The sequence below is a fragment of the Spermophilus citellus genome (assembly GCF_964194105.1).
Source record: "Spermophilus citellus genome assembly, chromosome: 3".
Lineage (NCBI taxonomy): Eukaryota > Metazoa > Chordata > Mammalia > Rodentia > Sciuridae > Spermophilus > Spermophilus citellus.
The window spans coordinates 199,392,967-199,420,092 of record NC_138184.1 but is presented as its reverse complement, the minus strand read 5'-3'; the positions used below and the strand labels follow the sequence as shown (position 1 = coordinate 199,420,092).

Sequence of the window (27,126 nt, the reverse complement as noted above, 5' to 3'; positions counted from 1 at the left end):
CCATTTCTTCACAGGGACTTGTGCTCTTCTAGAACAGAGCTTCCTGACTGAGACTGAATGGTTACATGACTCTCAATGTTGACTCATTGTGCATTTCGAAGAACAAAATTGTTTTTCAAACCATGCAAAACTTTATCACGGTTAAAATTATACTTGAACACCATTTTGTATGTTTCTCTATAAACTAAGCCAACTTAAATATGTCATTGAAATTTTGATAAAGATAATGTATACGGTGCATTGCTTACTATATCCTAATACTTTTTTCTTATTGTAATTACATGAAATAAACATAACAAGTTTTTTTTCATATGGAGGTACTCTAGACCCCAGATCTCTTCTAGTTTACACCAACATGCTAGTCAAATTTAGTTCCCATGTGTACAAGTATATGAGAAAGGATCATTTTGCCCTTTTGCCATTTTTCCAGTTTGTTCTTGCTTAATGCTTGAATACTACTGTTGTATGTCAGAGTTCTCTGTCTTGTATCCAAGGGCCCTAAAATGACTCAACATGTATGGCTGCCCAGCTGCTAAGGTCAGGCTTAGAATAGAAGCAGAGAGTAAGTCTTGAGAAATCTTGGTAGATAAAAGGGTTGTAAGTTTAGTTTGATACAATTTTATAGAAAAATTGCTAAACTATAACATGTTTTTCCTGCACTTTTAGATATTTCAGGAGCCTTATGATACACATTTCAGCTTCAAATATTATATAGACTGTTTTGTTAGAGAAAGATTATGCAGATTCAATAGAGATTGAAAGAAAGACTACTACTAAGAGTGGAAATTACATATGGAGGCAGATTAATATTACCCCACTTTGAGAGGTAAAGAGTAAGTAGGATATCATTTAAAAAGTTATTTTGAACATTAAATATCTGTTTCCTGGCATTCTTCAGGTAGCACTCTGATTTGTGAGGGAAAGGGTGACTTCTAGGTAGAAAGGAAGTACTAGACTTTAACCATGTTTACAACAGGTATATAATTTGTGAAGTGGCTGGGATTAAGCATGAGGAAGAGGAGTGTTTGATAGGAGACAAATAAATAGAACCTATGGAACAATATAGGTATCTTAAGATGAGAGAGTGTTCAAAAAGGGAAAAACTGAATAATAATGATTTTCTTTTCTTGTTTCATAGACCTCGTGTTAAAGTTATGGCCATTTGAAGTAGCATAGAGTGTCCTTGAGTGAAAGCGGGAGTCCAATGTCTGAGGAAAGGTTGACGCATAATTTTGTAACTGTTGTATTCCATTAACAGTTAGAGGTATAACAAGAGCTGAGTCACCTATAGGTAATTCAAAGACTTCTGTGAAGCTTGAGTATTGTTCTTCTTTCTCATAGTCACCTACTCAGCCAAACAAATCACAAGTTGGATGATAATTCATGTTACTTTCCTAAAAGTGTGAACCTGGAAGGTTACATTAAGTATTTTATGGTTCCTTTAATTACTTACTGTATTTAAATACCATCTCTTCCACCTATTAATTGTGTGACTGTAGAATGTTATTTAATATCTGTGGTTTGGGAAAAGTGAAATAATTATAAAACTAAAATGTATAGAGCTGGTGTGAGGATTAAGTGTGACCAAGTTAGTTAAATACTTTATGCAGAACCTAGCACATAGAAAGATCTTAACGTTGCCATCACAGCAGCACTGATAAACAAAGGCTGCCTTGAGCATTTTAACTGTCCCTCTGTAGTGATCTGTACATAGCTCTAGAAGCCAAAAGACAACTTTAAATTCTTTATTTATCTTAACTTTTCTATAAACCCCATGAAGTAATGAAATGTGGCACAGACCTAACCAGAACAAGTCCTGTCATGGTGCCTTCTATAAGTTGCCCACTTATAACGCCAGTTTAAGAGATTCTCAACCATTTCCTAAATAGTTATTCTCTTCTCAAAACAAAGTAGAAAAGAAAAAAAAAAAAAGATTGTGCTCTACCACTGTACCACAACCTCAGCCCAAAACTCTAGCTTTCTTAACTTTCAGACAGAGGTTTCCCTGTTTTCACAGGGAAATTATAAAAAACTTAAGATCAATGCTAATTATAAAAGTTGACAGTCATACCCACCTCCTTGTCCATCAGGAATTTGGTTTAATAAGATTACACCTGATGACCTGAGATAAATTGGAAGTGGCCATTTGGGATTCTACATAATTTATAGGATAGTATAAACAAAACAGCCACAATAAAACATTAAAAAGAAGCTAAGTCTCTTTTTTTTTTCTTTTTTAAGAAAAAATTCTGTGGCACAGGTGCCTGAGACACACTGCTCTCTGCTGTATTTTGTAGCTAGATTTCTGTAAGTGGGATTGCTGGGTTAAAGAGCAAATGACTTAAAAACCTGAATAATCCCAAGTGAAATAAGTAAAAAGTGTCGTACTCTCAGCAACTTTTAAACTCAGCCACAAGTAAACCAGTACAACAGGACAGTGCAGAAGCGGACTGACACACTTGTGTCAATGTGGGAATAATACAGAACTACACTGTGGACCTGTGGGGTAAGGGTGGACTGAGAAATGATGCCAGGATGAAAGTTGATGACCCCACCTCACATCATCATGAAGTAAGTTCCAAATAGATTAAAATCTCAAATACTATAGGCAAGATTTAAAACTTGTGATAGGAAACATATAATATTTATATGATTACCTGAATAAAATATAAAAATTCCAAAGCATAAGGAAATTTTGATAACTATAGCCATAGTAATAGTAAGAAAATCAAATCAACAAAAGACCCTATAAAATACATGGAGAGAGAAGCCAAAAATTGTCAGAAGATATTTATAGTAGAACATAGTATCTGTATAGATTGATAGATATAGTTAGTTACCTGGAATATGTTAAAGAGGTCACACCAGTCATAAGATACAACTAACAACAGAAAAATGGACAGAACATATAAGTAAACATTTAGCTTCACTAGCAAAACTGAAATGGGTGGAGAAATGAAGGAAAACTCATACAAACTTTTTGTTCAAACAATATGGTACTCTCCAGTGAAATGGATGTACAAATTCTGTAATCCAATAATTTCACTTTGATGTGTATGTTTGACAATGAGTACCTAAAGACATGTTTGAAAATGTTCACCATTAGGACTGGGAGTGTAGCTCAGTTGTATACTTGCCTATCATGCCCAAGGGCCCTGGGTTCAATACTGGCAAGGCAAAAAAAAAAAGTTCACAACATTATTCATAATAGCTGCAGTTAAACATTAGTCCTAGTCACATCTTTCAACATAAAGTTGAACAAACAAAAATACAGTAGATTATTTTATACAATTATTACTATGTATATAAATATCAAGGAAGTAATACTAATCAATATATTCCTTAGGAACATGTTTATAGAATTTGTAGAAGACAAAGCAGGGGCTTCAAATGGAAATGGGCATTGAAAGGGTTTCAAAATCACTAGTTTTATTGTTGAGACTTAATGAAAGTTACGTGTCTTTTTTGTTTTCCATATGACGTGTGTATGTGCATTTTTGTCTAAATAAATTTTAATATATTTTTAGTTGTAGATGGACACAATACCTCTCTTTCATTTATTTAATTTTACATAGTGGAATGGAATCCAGTGCCTAATATGTGCTAGGCAAGTGCTCTATCACTGAGCTACAACCCAGTCCCCTAAATAAAATATTTTAAAATAGGATTTAAGTAAAATAATTGAAAGGTGAAGAATGAGAAAAGGCACATGGATGCACATGTGTATGCGGGCACACACACACAAATTAGGCTTAATATCATCAGTTTAAGATTTAGTAAGAAAAGCCAGCATCAGCCAGAAATCTATATTGATATGGAGGTTCCTGGGGTCACCAGACTCCTAAGAAATCATTTTTGTTGTTCTTTTTTTCCCTTCTCCTGAGCCTCAGTGTTTATGACTCTTTTCAGCTACCTGGGGATTTGAGGCCAGGCCAGACCCTTACCACCATGTCTGATTTATGTACTGACTGATTTTGAGAATACATTAAACATTCACTTTGAGCATTGGACCCAGATTTTTAAAATAGGGTTAAAGTCATGATTCAAGCCGGAATTCATTAAACAGAAAGTCATTAAAAGAAGAGGGAACGCTTACACTGTTTTATCAGGAGTGTCACACACAAGAGCATTAGATACAGGGCAATGAAGTAATTATTCTAACCTGTCACATTGTTTAGTTCAAAATTGAGGTGAGAGGAATTCTGGAGTTGATTCAAGCTTAAATCATGCATACAGAGATAATTTCTTGATAAACTTTCATAATTTTCATTTTTCTGTAAAAAAAATCTTTTTAATCCCTAAATGATAATTTTGACAGTGAAATGTTACTGAATTTTCACTAATTAAACAGTGAACATTTCTGGTAAATCACTATGGAAAATTTTAATGAAAAGCAAAGTGAATGAGAAGTTCATAGCTTTGGATTATTTGGGGGTATATCATAAAACCATAATCTGTCCATTCACTTAAAAGTCAAAGCACCTAAATTGCCTGTCTAGTACCATGCAAGTTTTCAATCTGTCTACGTGTAAAACATTAAAATTTTGGTTGCCAAATCCATGAGACATTCAAAAGGATGTATTCAGTTGTAAAAGAATGGCTCTCCTTGGCCCACATTTCTCACTCATCTCCATAAGTTCATAGAGGTCACCAGAGCCTTCAGTCGTTCTGTGGTATACATTAGTATCAGAAGATCTCTAAAGTTATTTTAGCAGGAAAGATGAAGTGATTTTGTCAGAATGATCTTTAACTTATTAAAAAGCTCATTTTCTGTTCATTTTAGGAAAAGTGGACTACTTTATATTTTGACGTTTGAATTTTATTTGCTTTTAATAGAACTCTAAGGCAGGTTATGATGTAGAAGTAAAGATAATTTTAACCCAATGGGTAATTCCAAGGAAACTTCACAAAACAGATATATTCCAGAGTTTTTCTTAACATTTAACTATATGGTCCAGTTCACCAAGGAATTATAATTACATAGATTGGAAGATAATTCTTAGTTATGTTAAGGTGAAATTGACTAAAAGAACAGGCTGAGAAATCAGGGTAGAAGGATCTAAAAATAGGAAGGAGATGGTTTGTATATGAAGTGTTGCCCAGGACTCCACATGTTTCACTTAAGATATCTAACAGCCAAGAGGGAAACATGGTCAGTCACAGAGGTTGAAGCATTTGTAAAATTAAAATGAGAACAGATGAGTTACTATTTCTGGAGTCAGGACCAGAAAATTCTCCTGTGTATATAGTTCTGAAAAAATGTGCCAACCATACTGGTTCTATAATTACAGTGTAAAGATCCTTGGGGCTTTTTCTGTTAATGCAGGGACTAACATCAAGTTATGATTGAGTTCTTTTAGGTGGACATAAAGTAATTTGCTTAAGTAGTGTGCAGTAATTATGCCAAGATCTATAGGAAATAAATCCTTGCAAGGAAATTTAAGAAACATTAGAATGTAGGTACACTGGGAACTATGTTGATTGTGAATTTTATTCATGATACCAAGGAGGTTTTGGAAATTCAATCAGGTATTTGCTTTGGTTTAAAATTAATATTTGATTTATTCAAGTTGCAATATCAAAACCTAGTTTTTAAAATTTTTAAATTTGGCTTGCAAGTCATTTTTTAAGGGATTTTAAACCATATTTAGTTCCTGTTTACAAAGTTAGCTAAACATCTCTAGGCATTTAAAATTACATTTGTGAATTTTTCATATTTGATTTCCAATTTAAGTACTATTATTGACAAACTGACAGTCTTCTAAAGTACTTAAGAAATTTTTATGCGTTGATTCTAAGTGTATTTTATAAGCATTGTGAACCCTAAGTTTTCTTCTTTCTCTTTCTTTTTCTTTTTCTTTTCTTTCTTTTTTTTTTTTTTTTTTTTTTTTTTTTTTGTTGTTGTTGTTGTTGTTGTTGAGCAATACTGGGGATTGAACCCCTGGGGCACTCTACCTCTGAGCTACATATCCAGCCTCTTTTATTTATTTTTTTAATTGTGAGACAGAGTATTGCTAAGCTTCTGAGGTTGCTCGCCAATTTACAATCTTCCTGCCTCTGCCTCCCATGTTGCTGGGATTACAGGTGTGCACCATCGTGCCTGGCTTATGAATCCTAAATTTTCTAATGCTGCTCATAACCCAATCTTCTCATGGTTGAAAGATAACTTTCCCATTTAGCAAAACAACTCTCATCTCAGGCAACTGAGTGTACTTTCTCCTAACGCCATAAAATCTGATTCCCCTGTACTGATCAAGTAATTGATTAAATCACATTATGTAATTCTGGAGGTTACCTACTTAATTAACATGTATATGGTCACAGATATACACAGATTTTGGCTGAGAAACTGATTAGAGTCCTGAAGGAAACTGTAAATGAAAACTCAGATGTTTATTGTTGTTGTGTCACAGACACTGCAGTGTGAAGACAAGAACTTTCACGTGTCCTTCCTCTCCAGATCCAGCTTGTACCCACGACCTCATGGTTCTACTCAGAAAAGTCTGTCTACAGCCAGTTTGTCATTTGAGTAGATATTACATTTCCTTTGGCTTTTAGGCTACGAAGATCTCTTCTATCAGATTCCACAAACAGCTGACAGTGAAAGAATCCTGAGATGTTTAAATGTCTTTCTCTTTCATCTGAATCCAAATTCTTTATCTTCCAAATTCTCAATGTCACTCTTCCTAGAGTTTCAAAAGACATTTGATTGAGTTTAAGATATCTCATGTATTCTCTTATGACGGGCAACCACTACCTCTCTAATAGTCTGGTGGCATTGCTGAAAAGCCATTCCTGGAATATAAACAGCAGAATTTGGACTTTGCACATTGAGTATGGGAGTATAGAATGATCTTAACCTAAAGAAGGCTAAGTTAGCTGTTTGGCTGCATCAAGAAAGCACTACACTAAAACAAATAGCAAAGTTATATTTCAAAGGCCATATAGATAGTTTCAAGATTGTATGTATACAGAAGTAAAAATGAATCACTTAATATTCTTTCAGTGATTCTCAAATGACATGTAATTTATACAACAATAAATTCAAACTTAAGAGATTAGAAAATAGTCATAATCTTCTATTAGTTCTGAAATGGCAAGAAATCAGTTTCCTAGAAATTTTATAAATACTACTTGGGGCACAAAATTGATCAGCCCTTATATAAAGAAAACCAACTATTAATAGAATTCAAAGTGAACGCCATAGGCAGATTCCTAACAAAAGTGCTGTCAGGGGTGGAAGTTATGGAACTTGGTCTCAAATTATCATATTTGATTCAGTCCATCTTCCCCATACAATGCTAAAACAAAGTAGTAACTGGAAGGCAAGCCATAGGGCCTTATTTGAATCATCTGGCAGTCAGTATGGTGTCCAGTCAGGGAAACAAATCACCATGGATGTAACATAGGAGCAGCTTTCTTGTGGAGGGAGGACTTATAGTCACACAGATTTCTACAGGGTTCCCAGGGCTCGAATGAACATCTGGAAATCTTAAGTCCTGAAACAGCAGAGCTAATCAAATTAAAATGGAATTAAGATGTGTCTAAAAGAAAATATACCAAATATGTTGGGGTTTTTTCCCCTTTTTAAATTAATTCTAAGTATAAAAGTAATATATAAATGCATAAGATTACATAAAATATATAATATGAAAAAAATTCACATTACACATAAGATTAAAGTACCTATTGACCGACATCCCCTAATCTAATAGTCTGGTAGGAAGTGTGTCTTTACAGTTTTTCTAAGCAACTATTTACCATTAGGAAATGTATAATCTTTAATGTTACTGTTTTCTGAATATTTTAAATGAATGATACATGTTGTTTTACAACTTGCTTTACTCAGTGACTTGCTAATCTCTGTATGTCAAAAAATAAAGACATTTGAGTGCTTATTATGTAGTAGTCACTCTTCTAAGCACTCAGATCTATTAATGCATTTAATCTTCATAACAATGCAGTGATTATGTTATGCTATTATCATTCAGGTTTGCAGTTGAGGATCCTGAGGGACCTCTGAGAAGTTAGGTAAATTGCCCAATTTTGTGGTAGAGATGCTTGTTCTGGATTCTATTCCAGGAAGACTAACTCCAGGTCTACTCTCAGAGTAACCATTTTACACTGTCTCTGTGAGTTTCATAAACCTACCTCCTGAATGCAATACGCATCAACCCAAATCCCAGTGGGCCCATCTTTTAGAACTTGCAGTGACTGTGAATAATATGCAGATACTGTTCAAGTTTTAAAATGGCACTGAGTGCCTCATTATGCTCCACTTTTCAGTTGACAGCAGCATAAGTGAGGTATGACTGTTTTTGAGGGGAATAATGCACATATGAATGTGGAGCAGACCCCATTGTTATGCTTCTCCATTCCCCTGGTTCCTTTGCTGCCTGTATCTGATCCTTGGGCAACATTCCATTTACGTCAAAAATAACGTCAATCCAGTGAAAAAAACTGAATGACTCACAGTATTACTGTAGGGAACTAGTCTCTGTGTAATATGATATATAACATCCTAATTTCATAGAGCATTTTTCATAACAGCTGCTAAAATCATAATCAAATCCATTAAATTCTTTTAAAGACTCCAATTTGAAACTATTCTAAAAACTGCAGGTAAGTGAGGTCCTGCCCACACAAACTGCTCCATCATTAACTCCTGGATATCTCCTCAGAATGTATTTGCCTGTACCTATTGATCACTTGAGTGTGCTCCTCTTTTGTATTTCTAGCTGTATTTGAGTCAAAGGCAGGTTATTTAACTGACTAGAGGATATGAAATATAGAATAAATAAGAAATCAGAGGAGGAAAAGGAAATTTTTCTCTTGACCCTCATGGACAACAGAACAAGGTATATTGCAGAGAAAGAAGGGAAAAACTGAGGTCTTGCATTTGGGGAAGCAGTGTTGTATTATTGATTAAGATCTTTCTCTAGGGAATGAGTGACAATGAGTAACATGGCTACATCTAGCAGCATTTAACTTAGAAATATTGAGCCTGTTGTATTTCTCCTGTCACACTGCCATCTCCAAAACTGACAGCTAATGTTTTTTAATAAGAATTTTATTCCTTTGATAAATACAAAGCCAAATAAAATCCCTGGGTTTTTTTTTTCTTTCCTGTTGCTATATAATTCTGTGAGTTTACATAGTTAGTCCCTGACGTGTATTTTTCTTCAGAACATAAAACCAAAAAGAGAATTCAAGGAAAGCAGAAGAATGTGTAGTTTATTTCCATATGTAAGAATGACCCCCCAGAAAGAGCATAGGTTTCTATGCATGATCACTTTCCAGTCTCTTCCATAGATAACTTAAGGTACAAGTTGTACACGAGTAGCCTTCTCTGAGCCTCAGTTTTCTTACGTGAAGAATAAGCTTGGACCAGAATCCCAATGTTCTCTTGAGGTGTAACATTCTGGTTCTTATATTTCATGGTGGCAAAAGATAGACAGATCACACTTCTGGTTACCCAGCAACATAAGTCTCGTGCATTTTCCTCCCATCTACACATATCTCTTCTAATACTCATTAGAATGTTACTTACAGTGTCTTTTGTCTATGCATCTTATGGATAGTGCTCCTTCCAGCTTCATTCTGGTATAAGTGCTGTTGAAGTCAAAGTTCTCAGCACCATTTCATTTTTCTGGTTCTCAAAAAGAAAAAAAAAATCAGAATGGAATATAAATTACTGGCTTGTAATCCACAATCACTGCTCTAAAGTGGCTCTGATATTTGCTTTCAGACTCTCAAAAACTGGTAAGTGCATGCAATGTGTTATAATGGGTTTAAGGCATGCTTTTCAGATGCCAGCTAAACATATCACTAATAGACATAATTTTGTGAGTGCGCTCAAGCAGTTTGCACCTGGTCAACTGATGTTAAAGCAAATATACCATACTGCCATTTTGAGTTGTCTAAAAGCAGTACCAGGGAAATTACTGAATATTAGTAGAACTTGGAATCTTAGAGTAGATTCTCGGCAATCTTAAGTCCTGCTAATAAGACATTTTCATTTCTCCTCATTTTATTTGTTCAGTAGCTAGTGATGGAGCAGCTACTGCAGTCTTGGATGTGGGTGTTCTGCTGGGTCCTCTAGGGTCAGAAATCCATTGCAAAAGGAACCATGTTTACAAAAATGAGACAGACTTCTTCCTTGGGTCTATCACCAAGTAACTAGTTATCAAACCAACCAGACATGAAATCATCTGAGAAGTAGTTTGTTGTTTAGTTCTCAACATATCTTTCTTTTTTTCCTAATAAATATATGAAAGATAAATGGCAATATTCATATGTAGACTGTGAAAGATCTGAGTTTCCTAAATTAGTCACATCTTTTATGATTTTAAAACTTAAAATAGTGGACTCTGGTGGCATTAAAATCTTAACAGTAGTAACCTTTCAACATTAGCTAAATTGGAGTGGGTAGCCAGTAGCATGGGAGTCAAGATACCATAATCATCATGGCTGCTCAGCTAGCTTTGTAGAGAAGGGTAAGCTACTCTGGTTTTCTCAGCTTTGGGAGTGGAAAATATCCACTTGCATTCTGTTTCACAAAGCTGTAATGAGAAACAAATGAGGTGAAGAATGTGACAGTATTTTGTATTGTAGATCATACAATCCAAATATGAGACAGAAAAGATGTAAAACGAGCATGTACTGCAGCTTTTCTAATTATATTATTGCTTTCTTCTATGTGATGTTCTGCATTTTATATGTAAACAGAGCTTGCAAGGTTGACTTTCTCCCAATTATCACAACTAATGAACTCTTAATGGGCAGCTGTGAATATAGATTTTATTGGAAGGAGGAAATTAAAGTGATCAAGGAGATTATTTTTTCTCCATTGGCATGTAAAAAAGTAAAGAGAATACTAATTAGAAAATATCTAGTTGTTCTTTATGTATACTTGCATGGTCTGACTTTTCTGATTACTCTTTTTTTATTCAAGTAAAGGAAATGAATAGTCAAAACCTTGTGTAAATGTTGTCATTTGATGGATATATCTTCTGGGTAAAAATATATTTACTTGTATTTGTTAGAACCGTATGCCAAATACTCCATTTCATGAATAAGAGACACAACATGAGATCCTTCCATGTTTTAGTTTTATTGTGTAATTAGAACACATCTTTATAATAATGCTATAAAAGGAATTACCTGGGCTAATGTTACCGGAAGAATTTGTTTTATTCTGTTAATACCTTTGCATATGTTTTCTAGAACTCAGGTTTTTTCTTATTTTTAATAATTTGAATCCAGAAGCATTTAGTTACTAATTCCTTGAATCTGATTTCATTTGATGATTGCCATCCTGAAAAGATTAAATAGTATTAAAGATCAAAATACTTTATTTTGAAGGAGTGATTCCATATGCAGATGTAAGAAATAGTAACATTCCAAATAAATGCGGGCAAAATATGCTTTCTGAAACTAATACCTAGATATGTTCATGAGTAAAGTTTCCTTGTCCTCTTTAGAATATTAATTTCCATGTCCTGATTAAAGTCTAGGTGGCACAATTAAAGGTGGTAAGAGACAGACTAATGAGGACCCACTGGACTCTTCTTTTATTACTTCATTGTCTTTCTGTTCCGCTTTCTCTCTCTCCCACTTCTTTGTTTTCCTCCTCCTCCCTGCCTCCCCTTTTCCTCCCTCTCCCCTTGGAGTATTTTTATTTAAAGACAAACATTTTCCTGGAAAACCAGCAGAGTTTCTGTTGAAGAGAGAAAGTATTCAGAAAAAGAAATGAAACAGAAACATAGACAAATAACCTAGAATATAAACTTAGAAGTTGATGAAAGAAAAGAAAATGTTTTTCCTACTGCATCCATAATGCTAGTACTTACGGTTGTTTAATTTTTATTCATGTGGCCAGATCTGGTTTTATTTCTTCAACTATCTTAAATTTTCTGGTTAAATCAATTCTGTAATTCTGTTCTGATCTTTCTACAGCATTCAAAGAGAAACAAGTTAGGTTTCAGAACTGGGGTAGAAAAATATATTAAGACCAAAGTGATACAGCCTATCAGAAATTTGGAATAGAAAATTCATGCCCATGGTCACCTGCTATTGCCCACACATGATCTTTGCAACCTCACTTTTTTATCTTTAGGATTTTTAAGATCTACCCACTTTGATACACTTTCACCTGGTAACTGTGACTACAAACACTCCAACATGCATACATGTAAATGAATGCAAATCAGTGCTTTTTATAATTATGTTGTAGGAAAATGTTATGCTCTTGGGATGTTTGATTTTCATTATTGCCTTGGTCATCTTTAGTGTTGGTTTCTCAATTTCTCCTAAACCCTACTAATTTCTTTGTTATCTGTGGGCTATCAGGCTGTAATAGTTATCACCTCTTTCCTGGTGTTATTGATAAGCTTGATATTTTGTTTTCAGTGTCTGTTGTCTATCTTTTCCAAAGGTTTCTCTCACTAATTATTTTGCATCGTTCTTTTCTTAGACTTGAACGAAGCAGTCCCAGAAACAGAACGCTTGGATTCAAAGGTCCTAAAAACTCGAGCCCAGCTTTCCGTGAAGAACAGGCGGCAGAGGCCCACAAGGACAAGACTCTATGATAGCGTCAGTTCAACAGATGGGGAGGACAGTCTAGAGCGAAAGGTGGGTATCCTTGACAGTTCTCAGACTTGTGCTAGACTCTTTCATAATTCCTATAGCTTACTGAAGATAATGGTTCTTTTGCAACCAGAATCTATGCCCTAGCTGGAAACAACTGGAATAGCTCCTGTCTTTGTCTCCTGAATTTACACAACTTCTTATATTATCATAATTCAAACTTTTTTCTCTATTCATTCATCAAACTAGCCATGAATGTTATCCATATTGTCATATTTCATGATGGTGCTTTTGATATTCAGCTGTTAGTTTTACCTAGTAGGAAATAATGAGTGTATAAGTAATTGTTTCTGTATGTTTTGGGTATTTGTGTAGATTCAGCATTAATATGGTGAATTGTTATGAACGATGCCTTCCTTTTGGTTAACCAACAAACAAATATTCCTTTTCATGGGTATTCACTAAAAAAAGGTTGGTCTTATTTCAAAGTAAGTATTGCATAGAACTGATCACAGTGGCATAACCTCCTGTATAATCTCTTATACCAACAGCCTTCAAACAGTCTCTATAACCTCATGCATATTACCAAATCAGTTCCGCCCAAGGGTCTGAGAACTTCTTCTCCAGAATCAGATTCTGGGGTTCCACCCCTCACTCCAGTGGCTAGCCATGTGCCCTTCTCGCCTGACCACATAGCAGAGTTTCAAGAAGGACCGCTGCACCCAGAAAGGGGGCCTTTCTCCTCTGTTGGGGGAGACACTTCGCTTTCCTCTCCTTCAAAATCTGATCATGATATGGAAGAACCTCCTTGCCCCCATCAAGCTACCAGAAAGAAAATATTACGAGAAAAAGGTATTGTTAATTTTGTTGTTGTTGTTCTGCTTTTGCTTTGTGTGACTTAGCCAACACTCCAATTTGTGCAGTTTAAAAATTACTTGTCTCATAGTCATAAGTCCTTTGTCTTCTCACAGCTAATAATATTACTTTCCTTTTACCTTATGGGATAAGAGCAATCTCCACTCCCATGTATTTTGTGTTATTTGTTTTAATCTTTTCCTGTTCATTTAGAGTTTTTATTCCTTTTGCTCTCTACAAGTTTATTATTGAAGGAAAGTCTTTGAATGACCTTCTAAAGATTATGTAGAATAGCAGCTCATAGTTTCAATAAACACTAACATCATCACAGAGAAAAAATAATATATATTGAAGATCAAAGTGATGTAGGTCACAACCCATTGATTGATTTTTATTCCAAATGCTTTTCGTAATAACAATTTATATTACAGTGAGTGTAATAGAATAGCTGTGATAAAGATAACACAGGGAGGCTGGTCAAATAAATTAAATTTTAAAATAGGCTCTTAGAATTACACCAAAATTTTATAGCAGCATTAATAGACTTTTGTCTTTTTAATTATATATTTTACTTTATAGAAACAATAAATTATTGATTAAACAAGCTAACCAATGTTCAGAGGTATAAGGCATAGGTTTATTCTCCTTTCTGTTCTGATGTTTTTATTTAAAGTAAACTAAGTAAATTTGGTTGTATTATCTTTCACATTTGAAAAGAAATCTACATATACACATTCAAATACTTTTTGACATATGTAAATGAATAAAATACACTGAAATATAACAATAGGGATGAATCTCTGGAATATATATATATATAGTTTTATTTACATAAAGTTAAAACTATTTAGGTCATCAGATTCTGGGGTTCCACCCCTCACCCCAGTGACTAGCTGTGTGCCCTTCTCGCCTGACCACATCACTATACAAACAAACTTTTGAGGTCCCAAATGGGAATGGCAGGAGTGGTCCTTGGGAGGGATGTGCCAGGGACCCCATTCTTGTCAACTGCAGTTCATCAGGCTAGGTGACAAATGGGTGTTTTGTTTTAATGATGTTTTCTTATATTCTCTGCCTATTTTATAAGTACTCTCAACTTCTGCAGTCAATAAACAACAACAAAAAAAACTTCACATACAAAGGTAATGGCTGGACTTTATCTTTAATATACAAGTAGTTCCAAAGAACTGATTTTTTAAATGTAAAAAATAAGCTAATGATAGAAACTGTTAAATCCTTGAAGATAAAATGCACATTATTTATAAGATATGAAAAGATAATCAACCTCACTAATGATCAAGACATGATCATTTAAATTACATATCTAATTACAAAAATTTGTCAGAATGCTAACATCTTCAGACTGAAATTTGATCAGTCAGTGCTGGTAACAGTGTGAGACACTCATACACTACAGGTATGATTATGCATCACCACAGTTTTTAAAACTCTACTAATTTTTCTCCACCAGATCAGAAATTGTAATCTTTCCACAAACATTTTGTAAACATAGAAATACAGGTGCCTGTAGAGCTCACACTTCTTCATAACTTTTGGTCAGTATTCAATTGTTATTCCTAATTTTTTTCTCCTTGGTTCCCTTTCCTGAACCTGTGAGCTGCTGCAGTTTTCTTTTACATACTTTTCCTAACTTCAGCTCTTCTTGAAGGAGGCAATACTTGAGTATTAGGGAGTACAGAGTACCAGTGGAACCTGTTAAAGCAGTGGTCAGTTGACTGTGATGCAGGCCTACTATCAAAAGAATTAAAGACTCCAGAAATTTTTATTAATTAACCCAAAATATGGGGTTTGGTAGCACTTTCATAGAGATACAATTGTAGCAAGCTCACTATTATCTTTTCAAAAAAGATATGTATAGACTCTGATCCATAAAAAGGCAAAATAGCAGATGAACATCCTTTGGAGCTAATAGTTAATAATTTGAGATCCACTGTGTGAATTTATAAGATATGGCTTGCTATCTGAGGGAAATCACATCATAATAACACATGAAATCTCACCCAAAGATTTTTATAAGTAGTTAAGCCCTGTCTAGATTATTTATCTCTGCCTTTCACTTCTAAGTTATTTATGATTCTTTGAGGTTAGTAGATATTTCCTCTCAGATTGGACAAGTAATCCCTGGATATGAATTGTGCTTTAGGGTCCTTTAGCAGTAGCATAGCAGTAAAATATGAGAATTTCACCTCACCTCTGATGCCTCCCTTTCTTCCTTTGGAATTTAGCAGGACAAAAGACAAGAGGTGGGAAGTCTCTCTTTTCCAGAGACCAAGTACTTGGGCTTTCTCATTTTCAGTTCTGCTGGGCTGGTCAGAGTTATATATAACAAAGCAGGCGCAGTGAATTGAACTTTGATAAAATACTAACTTTATAAATAGTCAGTGACTGGTATGGTGACCATTGCTAGGTACTAATGGTGGATAGATGAAAGCAGTGTCAAAGCCTCCCATTCTCTCATAACCTAGATACAAGTTTCCAGCCTCAAAAGAGTTTTCTGTGCCTCCATGTTCATTTGACGTTAATCCAGTTATTCAAGTGTTCACTCAGCAGTTGCTGAGTACTGGCTGTGTCAGACTTCATGGTGAAGCTGAATATACAGAAACAAACAGGATTCTGTCCTTTCCCTCAAGGAGTGTGCCTACTAGAGACAGTCTGTCTGCTGTCATCTCCTCCCCTCCTCCCCCTTCCACTTCCCCTCCCCAACCCTTTCTATTCTGGAACCTCCTGCTAGCTTGCTCCTCTGGTGACCTTGCTTCTATGAACCCCCACTGACCACCACTGGCAACAACTGGAAGACACTGTGCTTCTTGTCTTTCCACACTTGAACAGTGTCAAAGAGGGAAACCATTCAGCCACTGACTCAGACATAGTCCTGTTGCCAGACAGTGCCTTGGGGAGTTAAGGGTCTGACCTCAGTTTTCTAAATCCAGAATCCCAATAATATACCCAGCTTCACTCAAGCTCAGGGTGACTGATTCATGCTGTTCAAACCTATAAAACACTGATTCCCAGAGCAGAAGGCTGATTTACTTTAGGAAGATCAGGTGACTTATTAATAAACATCCTTTATTTGTTTTGTTCTGTCTTGTCTAGTTGGTAGGTTCAGAAAGTTGCTCAGTGAACATAAAATTAGAGTCAAGTTTACTGTGGACACAGATCATGGCCATTGGCCTATGAGCATGCTGGTGACCTGCTTGTTTCACTATAAGCACCACTAGCCTGCAGCTCTCCCACAGCCCTCCCACCTAGTTTCCAAAAAATAGACCTTGGTGTCATTCAGACTTTAGGGAAATCCTGTGTTCCTTTTGTTAGGATGTTGCAGAGGCTGATGCAGCATTGATTAACAGAGTGGGATAATGTTCTATAAAACCCTTGTTCTCCTTGCTATGTGAAACTGGTCTGCTATTCTGACCTGGACTCAAGCTGTGTCAAAACTTCACATTCTCTCATTACCTTGATATAAGTTTCCAGCCTCAAAGAGTTTCCTGTGCCTTCCATGTTCATTTGACATGACTCAAGAGAGATTAGGTATGGTTAACCTATGGTTTCCCTCTTGGTGTATGTTTATGTGTGTGGTTCTTACAATTCATTAGTTCATCAGTGAAGAAACTAAAAAAGGACTTAATGATGTTCACAGGGACAAACTGGATCTCATGCTTACAATCTCATCTAACACCACACTCCAGGAAAATCCAGATCCTTCTTCAAAACCCAGTTTAATTCTCACCTCATTAATGAAGTCTTAGGCCCAGTCACTCCATTTCCAGGCAGAGTACATTATTCTTTTCTCTGTGATTTCAGAGAATTTTTCACTGCTACTTCTGCCTCCATCACCTTATGTGCAGTAAGTGATTTAGCAATCAGTGTGAGCCAAAATTGCCTCACATATTAATCCTTGCATTTTTGGTCCCTAAGAGAATATGACCTGTAAATGATATTTAGTAATTTTCTGGATGAAGTACTATCATACTCCAGACTACTAATGCAGCTGTCTAGGACAGGATCCATAAGCAGAGCCCTGCCACTTCCTGGTTTGTGAATGAAGATTTATTATAATGCAGCCATACTCTTCCAGCTACATATGCTTACTTCCAGGCCACAGTGGCAGAGTTGAGTGGTTATGACAGAGACTGTGTATCTCACCAACATAAAATACTTACTCCCTGTCTCATTATAGAAAAATCTTCTTGATTCCTAGTCTAGAAGTATCTTTCCACTCCACATTGCTGGATAAACTCTGAAGATGGCTTAGTCACTGGTTGCCATTTATTTAGAATTTTTAAATAATATTCTCAATATGCTCAAACTGGAGTTGGGTTTTTCTTAAATTTTTGTCAGTACCACAATGGCATGTCATCATTTTTCCTCAAATTTGAGGGACCATAGAAACACTGGGATAGAAAGAGTCCCATTATAACTAGCTTAATGATAAGTCTCTAACAGAATGTCAGTTAAATTAGAGGAAGTAAAGATTTTTTTTTCCCTAGAGGTCTGTATAACAGGATTTTACGGCAATAGGAGCCATAAAAATACTTTCCTTATTCCTCTTATATAAGCACCCTAATAATAAAATTTTTGTCTCTAGGCTTGCATAGCAATGGACCTTTGACCAATCAAAGTTAAGTAAATTAAACACTATCAGTTTTCTGCTTTTAAATACTAGAGATTATTATTCTAAGCTTATATAGTTAGTAGCACATTGCCTGACACAGCATGCCTTTAAAAATCTTCATTGAATTAATATATGGTAAATAGTATTTAGCTTTCTAAAAACTTTGCAGGATTCACTTCTTATTAAAATATTAGACTAGGCCTCTGTACCGATAAATATGGTAAAACTATATCATTGCTTAGAGGAGAGAGAGGTGACGTCCAGCTAAGCTTGGTAAATAAAACTTGACAAATAAAATGCAACTAAAGTAACCATTGAAAGACTTTAAAAGAAGAAGAAAGAAAGAAAGAAAGGTCAGGTAAGGAGGGCATGAAAGGCAGAGTGGACATTCACAGAGACAGACACAACGACATAACCTGCATGAGAAGGATGGTGCTATCCCAGCTGGCTGAAGCAGTTTGTTTATGCAGGGGAATTGTTGAGCATCAGAGTGAACAGGTAGTAGGTTAAGTCTATAGCTCTAAAATTTAAATCAGAAATACCTCCAGATTACTAGGAAACCACAAGTTTGTTTTGAGCAAAGAAATAAAAAGGAAAGGGTACTAGATATCGGAAGGCTAAATGAGACACACTGAGAGGTGATAAGCTATAAAGAAGAACCCTTGTCAATAACAGGACAGAAGGATGAAAGAACCCTTGAAGCGTAAGCTGACAAGATAATAGGGGGAAGAAAGTGAGTTATAACTAGTCATAGGGTTTCTAGCCTCAGAGCATGGGGTTTGTCATTAACAGAAAAGAAGAAAAGAGACTTCACGGGGTAAATATGGTTAATTCTTAAAAAAAAAAAAAAAAATTGGAGGTCATGAGCTCAGGAGATAGGCCAGGGCAGGAAGGTAGATTTGGGTGTCCCCATCACAAAAGAAGGGACAGTCAAGTATCTTTTTGCAGTGAGATTGAGAACAATGCAGATCAAGAAAAGGCCTCAGGATTTAGCCGTATATAATTTATTACCTTTGGAAATGAAAGCTATATGTGCTTACTTGTAGGCCACAGTGGCAGAGTTGAGTAGTTATAACAGGAGACTGTCATAACCAAAGCCTAAAGCCAACCCACTCAGTTTGGGGTCTCAGACTTCTAAAGAAGTATTAGAGAAATTTCTAAAAGCCTAATGGAAGTCTTAATAAATAAGTTTTTAAAATGTGACATTTATCTTTTCCTGAAACTAGGCCAATCCAGTATTGGTTTGTATATGGATTAGAAGTTCTCATGTGCATTAAAGGTGGATTTGATTAATTTAACCCTACCTCTTCAGTGTTCCTTGGAACACACTTTGGCAAATGTGTCAGATAGTGATGTTTGGTTGCCTAGCAGCAGGTTCTGTGACGGCCAGAATCAGGCTTTTAGTCCTAAGATGTCCAAATAACTGTAACACTAATAGGTAAAGAGCATTTCTATGTACATTTTCTCAGCTGGCCCTCTCTTCACTTATTAAAATACCTCCCAGCTACCTGTAATTCAGAAAATAATTAGGCAGTATTCTTTTAATTTTGCACAGTCCTAGCCTTTAAGAGTTGCTTTAGGATTAATCTGGAAGAATTCATCACTTTATTTTCTTCAGCTTCTATTAAGAAAATTGAAATCCTGCTTTTTTAAATGTCCATTAGCAAAAGCACCTTAGAAGGCATTTGTGCCATGTCTGTGGATATTTTTTTATGTGTGTGTATGTCACATTGGTGGCTATTTAATTCAGTTACTCAAAGAGTAATGATGCAAATATCCATAATAAATATTTTAAGCTAGAAGTGGATTTTGACACGACATATTTCTAACTCTTGTATTTCATTATGTACATTTTCAAGGAATTGATTATTGTAATCTGAGTACCATTAACTAAAAATATGAAGTGCTCTTTGCTAAAAATCCTTGGCGTATTTGTCAGTGTCCTGTGCTGCTTAAGAGCTTTGAAGCTAGACTCCTAAATGAGAACTGTGTGTGCACTTCATATTTTTTAAGGATACATGTTGTTGTCTATTTAAAATTTCTCCTGAAGTGTACGAAACTCGTAAGCAAAATTAACCTGCAAGGTTAATTGAACACTATCTTAAGAGGCCTGTTCTATCTATGCTTCATGCCAGAAAGTTCCTAAAATTCAAGAATTTAAAAGTTAGAGACAGAAACCAACAGGCAATTAGAAAGGAATGGTATCACACACAAAAACAGGTGGAATAGTGCCTCAGTTGACATGGAACACCATTTGCAGGCCTCTCTTCTGATTGATTTTTGGCATCCTTTGGAGTGTCCCCAACCCCCAGCAGCTGCTGTCCCATTAGAGTGCCCATGTAACTCAAAGAGGTAAAGATCAGGCAGCTCCAAGCACTGAAATTTGGGTGTCTTCCACATCATGGGAGGCCAGCCAAGTTGTGTTCCAACCCAACTATTAAGAAGGACCTTTCAAAGATATCTTTTATAGCTGCTTCTGTCTAAGAGTCTTCCCCGTGTTCTACCCTCACCTGTCCAAGGCCGTGAGCAAGTGAAAACTTTACCTTTACTGTCACTGTAAGTCTCTTAGACTCTCAGGTGATATTTTCTTCTGAGCTTTGAGAACACAGAGAAAGTGGGTTGAGTTTCTTCAGAGGCTACAAAACCAAAGGCTAGGTATGGAAAACAGAGCCCAGGCATTCAAACCAAGAGTTGGAGCCAGAGAAAGGACAAAAGGAAGATCTGCTTTGAAGCAGAGGACAGTGTGATAGTGGTTTTTGTTTTTTGTTTGTTTGTTTGCTTCTCTCATTCATTCCAGTGGGATTGACACTAATACTTTTAGTGGTGAGTATTGGGCCTCTGTCCAACAGGACCTCTCCTGCTTAAGTGACTGTTTTTCAACATGGCACATGCCAATGTCTTTTGTAAAGGGCATCCATTATCTTCTTCCACAGTTAGGAATTTAGGCAAATTTTTAGATTCAGATATGCACTGATTTTTGATCCATGGCTTTAAAAAATAATAATTTATCCTTTTCATATATGTCTATATCCTAGATGATGCCAAATGTCCCAAATCACTAAGGGCATCCAGTTCATTGGTGAAACAAGGAGGAAAAATTAGGCGGAAGTTTGTGGATCTGGGGTAAGCACTTCATGATGTAAAAAGCAAGCCCTCTGTAAAAGGAGTATTAAAGAGGAAATTTCCACTCCCCCTTTCTGACTGTATGCTGTCATTATAGGGCACCTTTGCGAAGGAATTCCAACAAAGGAAAAAAATGGAAAGAAAAAGAAAAAGAAGTCAATAGGTTTTCTGCAGGTAGCAGGTATGAGTGGTTGATTAAGAACATGTATTTATTTCTATACCTGAATTTTCTGGCTCCCTCTTCAATTGCTAACCAAAACCTAAGTGATATTCCTAGAGTTAAGATGAAAGAAAAATTGTACAATCAGTTTATATTTGTCTTACTTTAAATATAGCTTACATTTGGCCTTGGGCATATCCATTGGTCCGTAACTGAAGAATTATGTTCACATGAAGAGTTTCAATAAATGTTTTTCTAAATGCAGTATAAATATATCTATGTAATTCTGTAGATCTATTTCAGATTCTTTGCCTAGCTGCCCACAATGCTAGTGCCTTCTTTTTGTTAACTCTGAAAGAGTAACTTTGCCCTTAATTGCCTTGTTGGGATCAGGACTGTAAACATGCTTGTAAGAGCAGCCACCATTTCTTTCTAGACTTGGGTATTTAATTGATTTGTAGGTACTGGCCACTGTCCTTACTTTTCAATAAAAGCTTTCCTGTAGAAGTAAGTATTGAACAGCATGTCATCAAATTTTATCAATTTTATTCTAAGATTACATGATTTTAAGTTTAGGTTTATATAAGAGTAAAGCATCAAGCTCTGAAATCCAATTGCCTGGTTTGAATTGAAGCTCATAAACCTTTTAAACCTTGAACAAATTACTTAGCTCTTCTTACCTCTGTTTTCTCATGTAAAATGAGGGTAATGGTACCTACATATAAGGTATAAGGATTAAATGAGTTTTCATGTACAGCATTTAAAATGATACTTGGCACACAGTAGGTATTCAAAAATAATTGTAATGATAATAGTTTGCTGCTATTATTATTATTTGCAAATTACAAAGTGGTTTTACATTTACCATTTCATTTGATCCTTATAATGAGATTGGGAGGATAGATGATAGTGCCGTGATTTATTGATAAAGATCTGCACCTTCATAAAATTAAATTGGTTTGCTCAGGGTTATGTAGCAGGCTTTTAATACCAACCTGGGGCTGTGCTTCCTGTCTAGATGTCTTTCCAACCCACCATGCCATTTCCAGTTAGTGATGCATCTATTGATGCTTAAATGTCTCTGCAAATTTGGGGAATCATCTCAGTATTATAGACATGAAAGAAACAGACAAAATGCTCAAAGTAAAAGATGTAAAATCATTTATCCACTTCATAGTTTGTATCTGCTATGTCCTTTTCTTTCTTTCCCTCTCTTTTCTAATACCCTCCCCACCACCACACCTTTTCTTGATAAGAGATTGTTCAGACTCCTTGGAATTAGAACAAAATGGGTGGTGGGTGAAGAAAAAATTTCCAAAACTAATTACTTTGTTTGGCTGGTTTTCCTTTATGCTGTCAATGGAGAAAGGGTAGAACACCTTTATTACATTGAGGACAACAAATCTCAGGAAAAATAAAGTAAATCTGAGGTAATGTGCAACTCAAAGGCAGTTTTTAACTTTGTGAGGCTTTGGAGTAAGAAATTGCAAAGAGTTTACTTTGTACTTAAAAACTAAGAACAACAACAACAACAACAAAATACTCAGGGAAAAATAACAAGGCCATTTAAAGAAGATAGAGGGAGATGCACAAAACCCAATGGAAGAGAAACTCCCATGCTTCTGGAATGACTGTCCTTCCATTAGTCCCTGGGCATCGTAGGCTGTCACTACCTCATCCCTTTGAGACTCCAACCAAGAGAGAGGTGTGAACCCAACAGGCTGTGTGGGAGCAGTGTTTGGATTTCAGGTGAAAATTAAGCAGATCTTGATGGTGTTGGTGAGTGCTTGCTGTACCACAAGCAAAGCCACAGACAGTCTTGTTGGGGATGCAAATCAAGTCAAGATGGCACCTGGAACTTTTCCAGGAGGAGTGGTTTGTGAAGCAACACCAGGGAGCCATTAAGATGATGAGGATTCCTTATTGGCTCACTGCTGTATCTAGATGATGTTAATTAGGTTAAGCTGTGTGTAATTAGTTAAGTATATATACCTCTGCTGTCCAGCAGAGAGGCGGCTCCTGCTACCTTGGGTGCCTGATACTTTGAGTTCTCTATCAGTTCCCGCTGAGTTCACTTGCAATAAAGTAGTTCCCGCTTGAACCTTCAAGTTGCTTGTCACCTCCAGTTACTCAAAGTAGCGGGCACCCAAGGTAGCAGGAGCTGCCTCTCTGCCAGACAGCAGAGGTACATATACTTAACTAACTACACACAGCTTAACCTAATTAACATCATCTAGATACAGCAGTCAGCCAATAAGGAATCCTCATCATCTTAATGGCTCGCTGGCGTTGCTTCACAAACCACTCCTCCTGGAAAAGTGCCAGGCACCATCTTGACTTGATTTGCATCCCCAACACAGTCTTGAGTGGGTGGTCCCTGGTCACCACAGCTAGAACAGCTCTTGAACCTGCAGCAGGCTGCTGCCTCTACTGTCTGGCCACTGGTATCCTTGTAAAACATTAATTCTGGATTCTCCCTACTTCTGTAGTCACAAATAATTCTTCACATACCAATGCTACAAAAGAGTTATCAATTAGAATCATAATTTTATAATTATTTATAATAGAATTTTGCCAGCATGGAAAGGAGTTCATGTTATTGAAATAGGATAAGAATAGAAAAAATTTTTTCTGTTTCAAAAAAATTATTTTTGCACAATGGGAGTAATTGGGTAACACTAATCAAATCTAATGACAGCCTCTGTTCTCCTAATATGGAATGATAATGGGCCCAGAACTTAAGAAAATGTATTCCAGGAAGAACAGAATCCCTGCCCAGTAGGAGCTTAATGCAGTGAGTTGGCTTCACAGGTCCCATGCAGGTAGGTGGGCATAAGTATAATCAGCTATAGGGTCACACTGCAATTACAGAAAAGAGTCTGGAACAGACTCCTCACCCCGTGCCACTTTCTCAGATAAAGGAGAGAGATTCACAGATTGGGTTAGTAATCTTATCTTTTAGGCTTTTCATCCAGTTCTTACTAGGTTTTTTAAATCTGTTGAGGTCATCAGCGAGTTATAACCTGTGGCTGTTTGATTTTTAAGAAGGATAGACATTTGCTAAATTTGGTTTTGATTTTAGATTTTTCCTCCCTTAGAGTACAGTTTACACTGTTGTGTTCCTTGTGGAAAGATAATGACTCAGATACATGACCAGCATGAGACAGATTGAGAAAATAGATGAGAATAATATTCATAATAAATAAACCCAACAAACGAATATGATTTGGTTCTATAACTTTTTAAATAAGTGCTCCATGAATATTCCAATTTAAACGGGAAGCATAGAAGCTACCAAAAGTAGGAAGCATTTAATCATCAGAATTATTCATCCCTTAAATGACACACCTGAGGGTCAAATAAAATCCTGTCCTCAACTCCAGAACAGGTGACCACTGTTACCAGTGAAGTATCTCCTTGGAGATCCGTGGAGAAGCTCTGTGAGCGAAGGTGTGTGTCTCTGAGCGAGATTACATGCCTCTGTGGAAGTGAATTTTCATTCACTTTGAATGTGTGAACAGTGGAAAACACACTGAACTGAAATCCAAGGTGGTAGTCCTGACTTTTCCAAGAGTAAGTCACCTTGGTTTCCTAAGAAAAAATTAATGGGTTGGGCTAAAAGTGCATGGCCCCTGCTCCCTTGTCTACCTTTATATGCTTTGTCCAGTAAGGTCACCTCTGGTCAGATATAGCTCCTGAGTTATCTGTGCTGAAATGTACTATGGGAAGAAATGCATGCTGTATTCAGACAGTATGAAAAAAAGAAGGTGAAATATCTTATTAATTTTGTAATATTGATTATGTGTTGATAGAACATTGTGCATTGGGATTAGATAAAATGTATTAGTATTAAAATTAATTTACCTCTTTTTTCATGTATCTACTAGAAAATACACATGAGATTCATATTTGTATTGAATAGTGTGGATCTATGTGATTCTATAAAAAATCCTCCTTTGATTTCTAACTCATTACCTAGCTGGTCTATAAAGTATCACATATTCATGTGTTTATTCTTTTATTTATTTACAGTCTACTCCTTTGTTCCAAAAATAATTTGTTTATATACAAAAGTACATGGTCTGTACAACATAATTTTTTAAAAAATAAATAGGAAAAATAAAGTAAAAAGTAAAGTTGGTACTTACCTACATCAACTTCAACAATACCTTCATAGTAAGTTTCGTAGTGGCCTTTCAGTGAGAGCCAAGAGCATAATAGTAAATGGTCAAGAACTTGAGTTCAAATCTTGGCTTTGCTGTTTACTTTAGACAAGTTATTTAACCTCTCTGTACCCTAGCTACCTTATTTGTAAGATAAGAAACCCTCACACGTACATACACACATCATGCAGCCCTCTTTGAGTGTTGGGAAGATTGAAAGGATCACATTTAAGCACACTTTAAGTCCTTAATAAACATAAATGGCTATCATTATCATTTATACTTGAAGCAAGTTTGCTGGGAGGGATTTAAAAGTATTCTCAATCCATAGTTTGCTGGCAGTCTTGTTCATCCAAGACAGACTTTTGTCATCTTTGAAGAATGAGTGGGCTACAGGGAGTATACTTCAGGCAGTCCTTCAAGATGATTTTTCTCTCAGAGGTTTTAGATAAATCAAGGCATGACAGTGAATTTTAGATTATATGCTATGACAAGTACCTGGAGGGCAGCTCTACCCTGTGGCTGAGTAAGGCAGGGCCCCACTTACCAGTCATTGGGCTGGGTGGAAACACACCTTTTAACAAAGTTGGGGATTAAGATGCATACATGTGTCTGAATAGAAAAGCGCCTCACTTTTGCCTGTGCCTGGCCAGCAAAAGCACTTGCTTTCATGTGATCTTTGGGTAATGTCAGCTCAGCCCTATTGAGGAGATTTATTCAGCCTAGAATTGGCCCACTTTTAGCTACACTTAATATTCAGTTTTCATTTTAAGAACTTTAAATGCCTGAAATCTAACAGATTGACATACCCAACAAGCAAACACATTTACATGTTTACAAAAACTCTCAAAAATATAAGGCTAGAATTATAACTTTTTGACTCTAAATATCCCATTACTCTTATCAGTGTGGTTAACTAATTTCATATGTTAAAAACAAATCTAAAATGAGTTTTAGAACATTAAAGTGATCTTTAAGGAGTTTAAAAATCTTAGGACAGAAGGCTTGTGGTATAGCTCAGTGGTAGAGTACATGATTAGCATGCCTCAGCACCAAAAATCACAATAAAATAAAATTTTAAGACAGAATCAATAGAAAATTTCTCTTGCAGATTTCTAATGGCACAAATTTGCTTAAATGCCTAAGCAATATATTTATTAGTCCTAAAGTTAACATTTATGTTTTGAGAGTATGGTTTTATTTACATGATTCTTTTACTATTTCATTTTAAACCTTCCCAGTTGGTTGGGGTGGTGGTGATTAGGGAATATTTTCATCATCTCAAATGAGTTGAACACTCTACAGTGTCCCATCAGAGACAGACTGCTGGTTCTTCACAGATTTAGACAAGAACTCAGGTCTGGGAGAAATATATGTCCAGGACAATTGGCCCTGAGCTATTATTACCCCTAAGAACTGGCTTTACAACTGTCTCCTGAGTGGATGTTGGAAACTTACAGAAGCACTTCATCTAATTTAGAAAAATGAAATCTGTAGCTCTTCCTCTGGTTGCAATCATCTTTCTTTAATTAATTTCCTTTACAATCTGCTTGAATTCTGTGATCCTTTAATACTTCTTTTGTTTTGTAAACCTAATGATATAT

At 35.9% G+C, this 27,126-nt stretch overlaps 1 protein-coding gene across 1 annotated transcript in view; it reads left to right on the top strand.

Moving 5' to 3' along the window:
- Nucleotides 1-27,126, top strand: part of PPP1R9A (protein phosphatase 1 regulatory subunit 9A) — a 322,192-nt gene that overhangs the window by 278,653 nt on the left and 16,413 nt on the right. Inside the window, exons 14-17 of the mRNA XM_081284725.1 lie at nucleotides 12,476-12,633; nucleotides 13,140-13,440; nucleotides 21,112-21,199; nucleotides 21,297-21,380. Coding sequence (XP_081140851.1) covers nucleotides 12,476-12,633; nucleotides 13,140-13,440; nucleotides 21,112-21,199; nucleotides 21,297-21,380 — 631 coding nt within the window. The remainder of the gene's footprint in view (nucleotides 1-12,475; nucleotides 12,634-13,139; nucleotides 13,441-21,111; nucleotides 21,200-21,296; nucleotides 21,381-27,126) is intronic.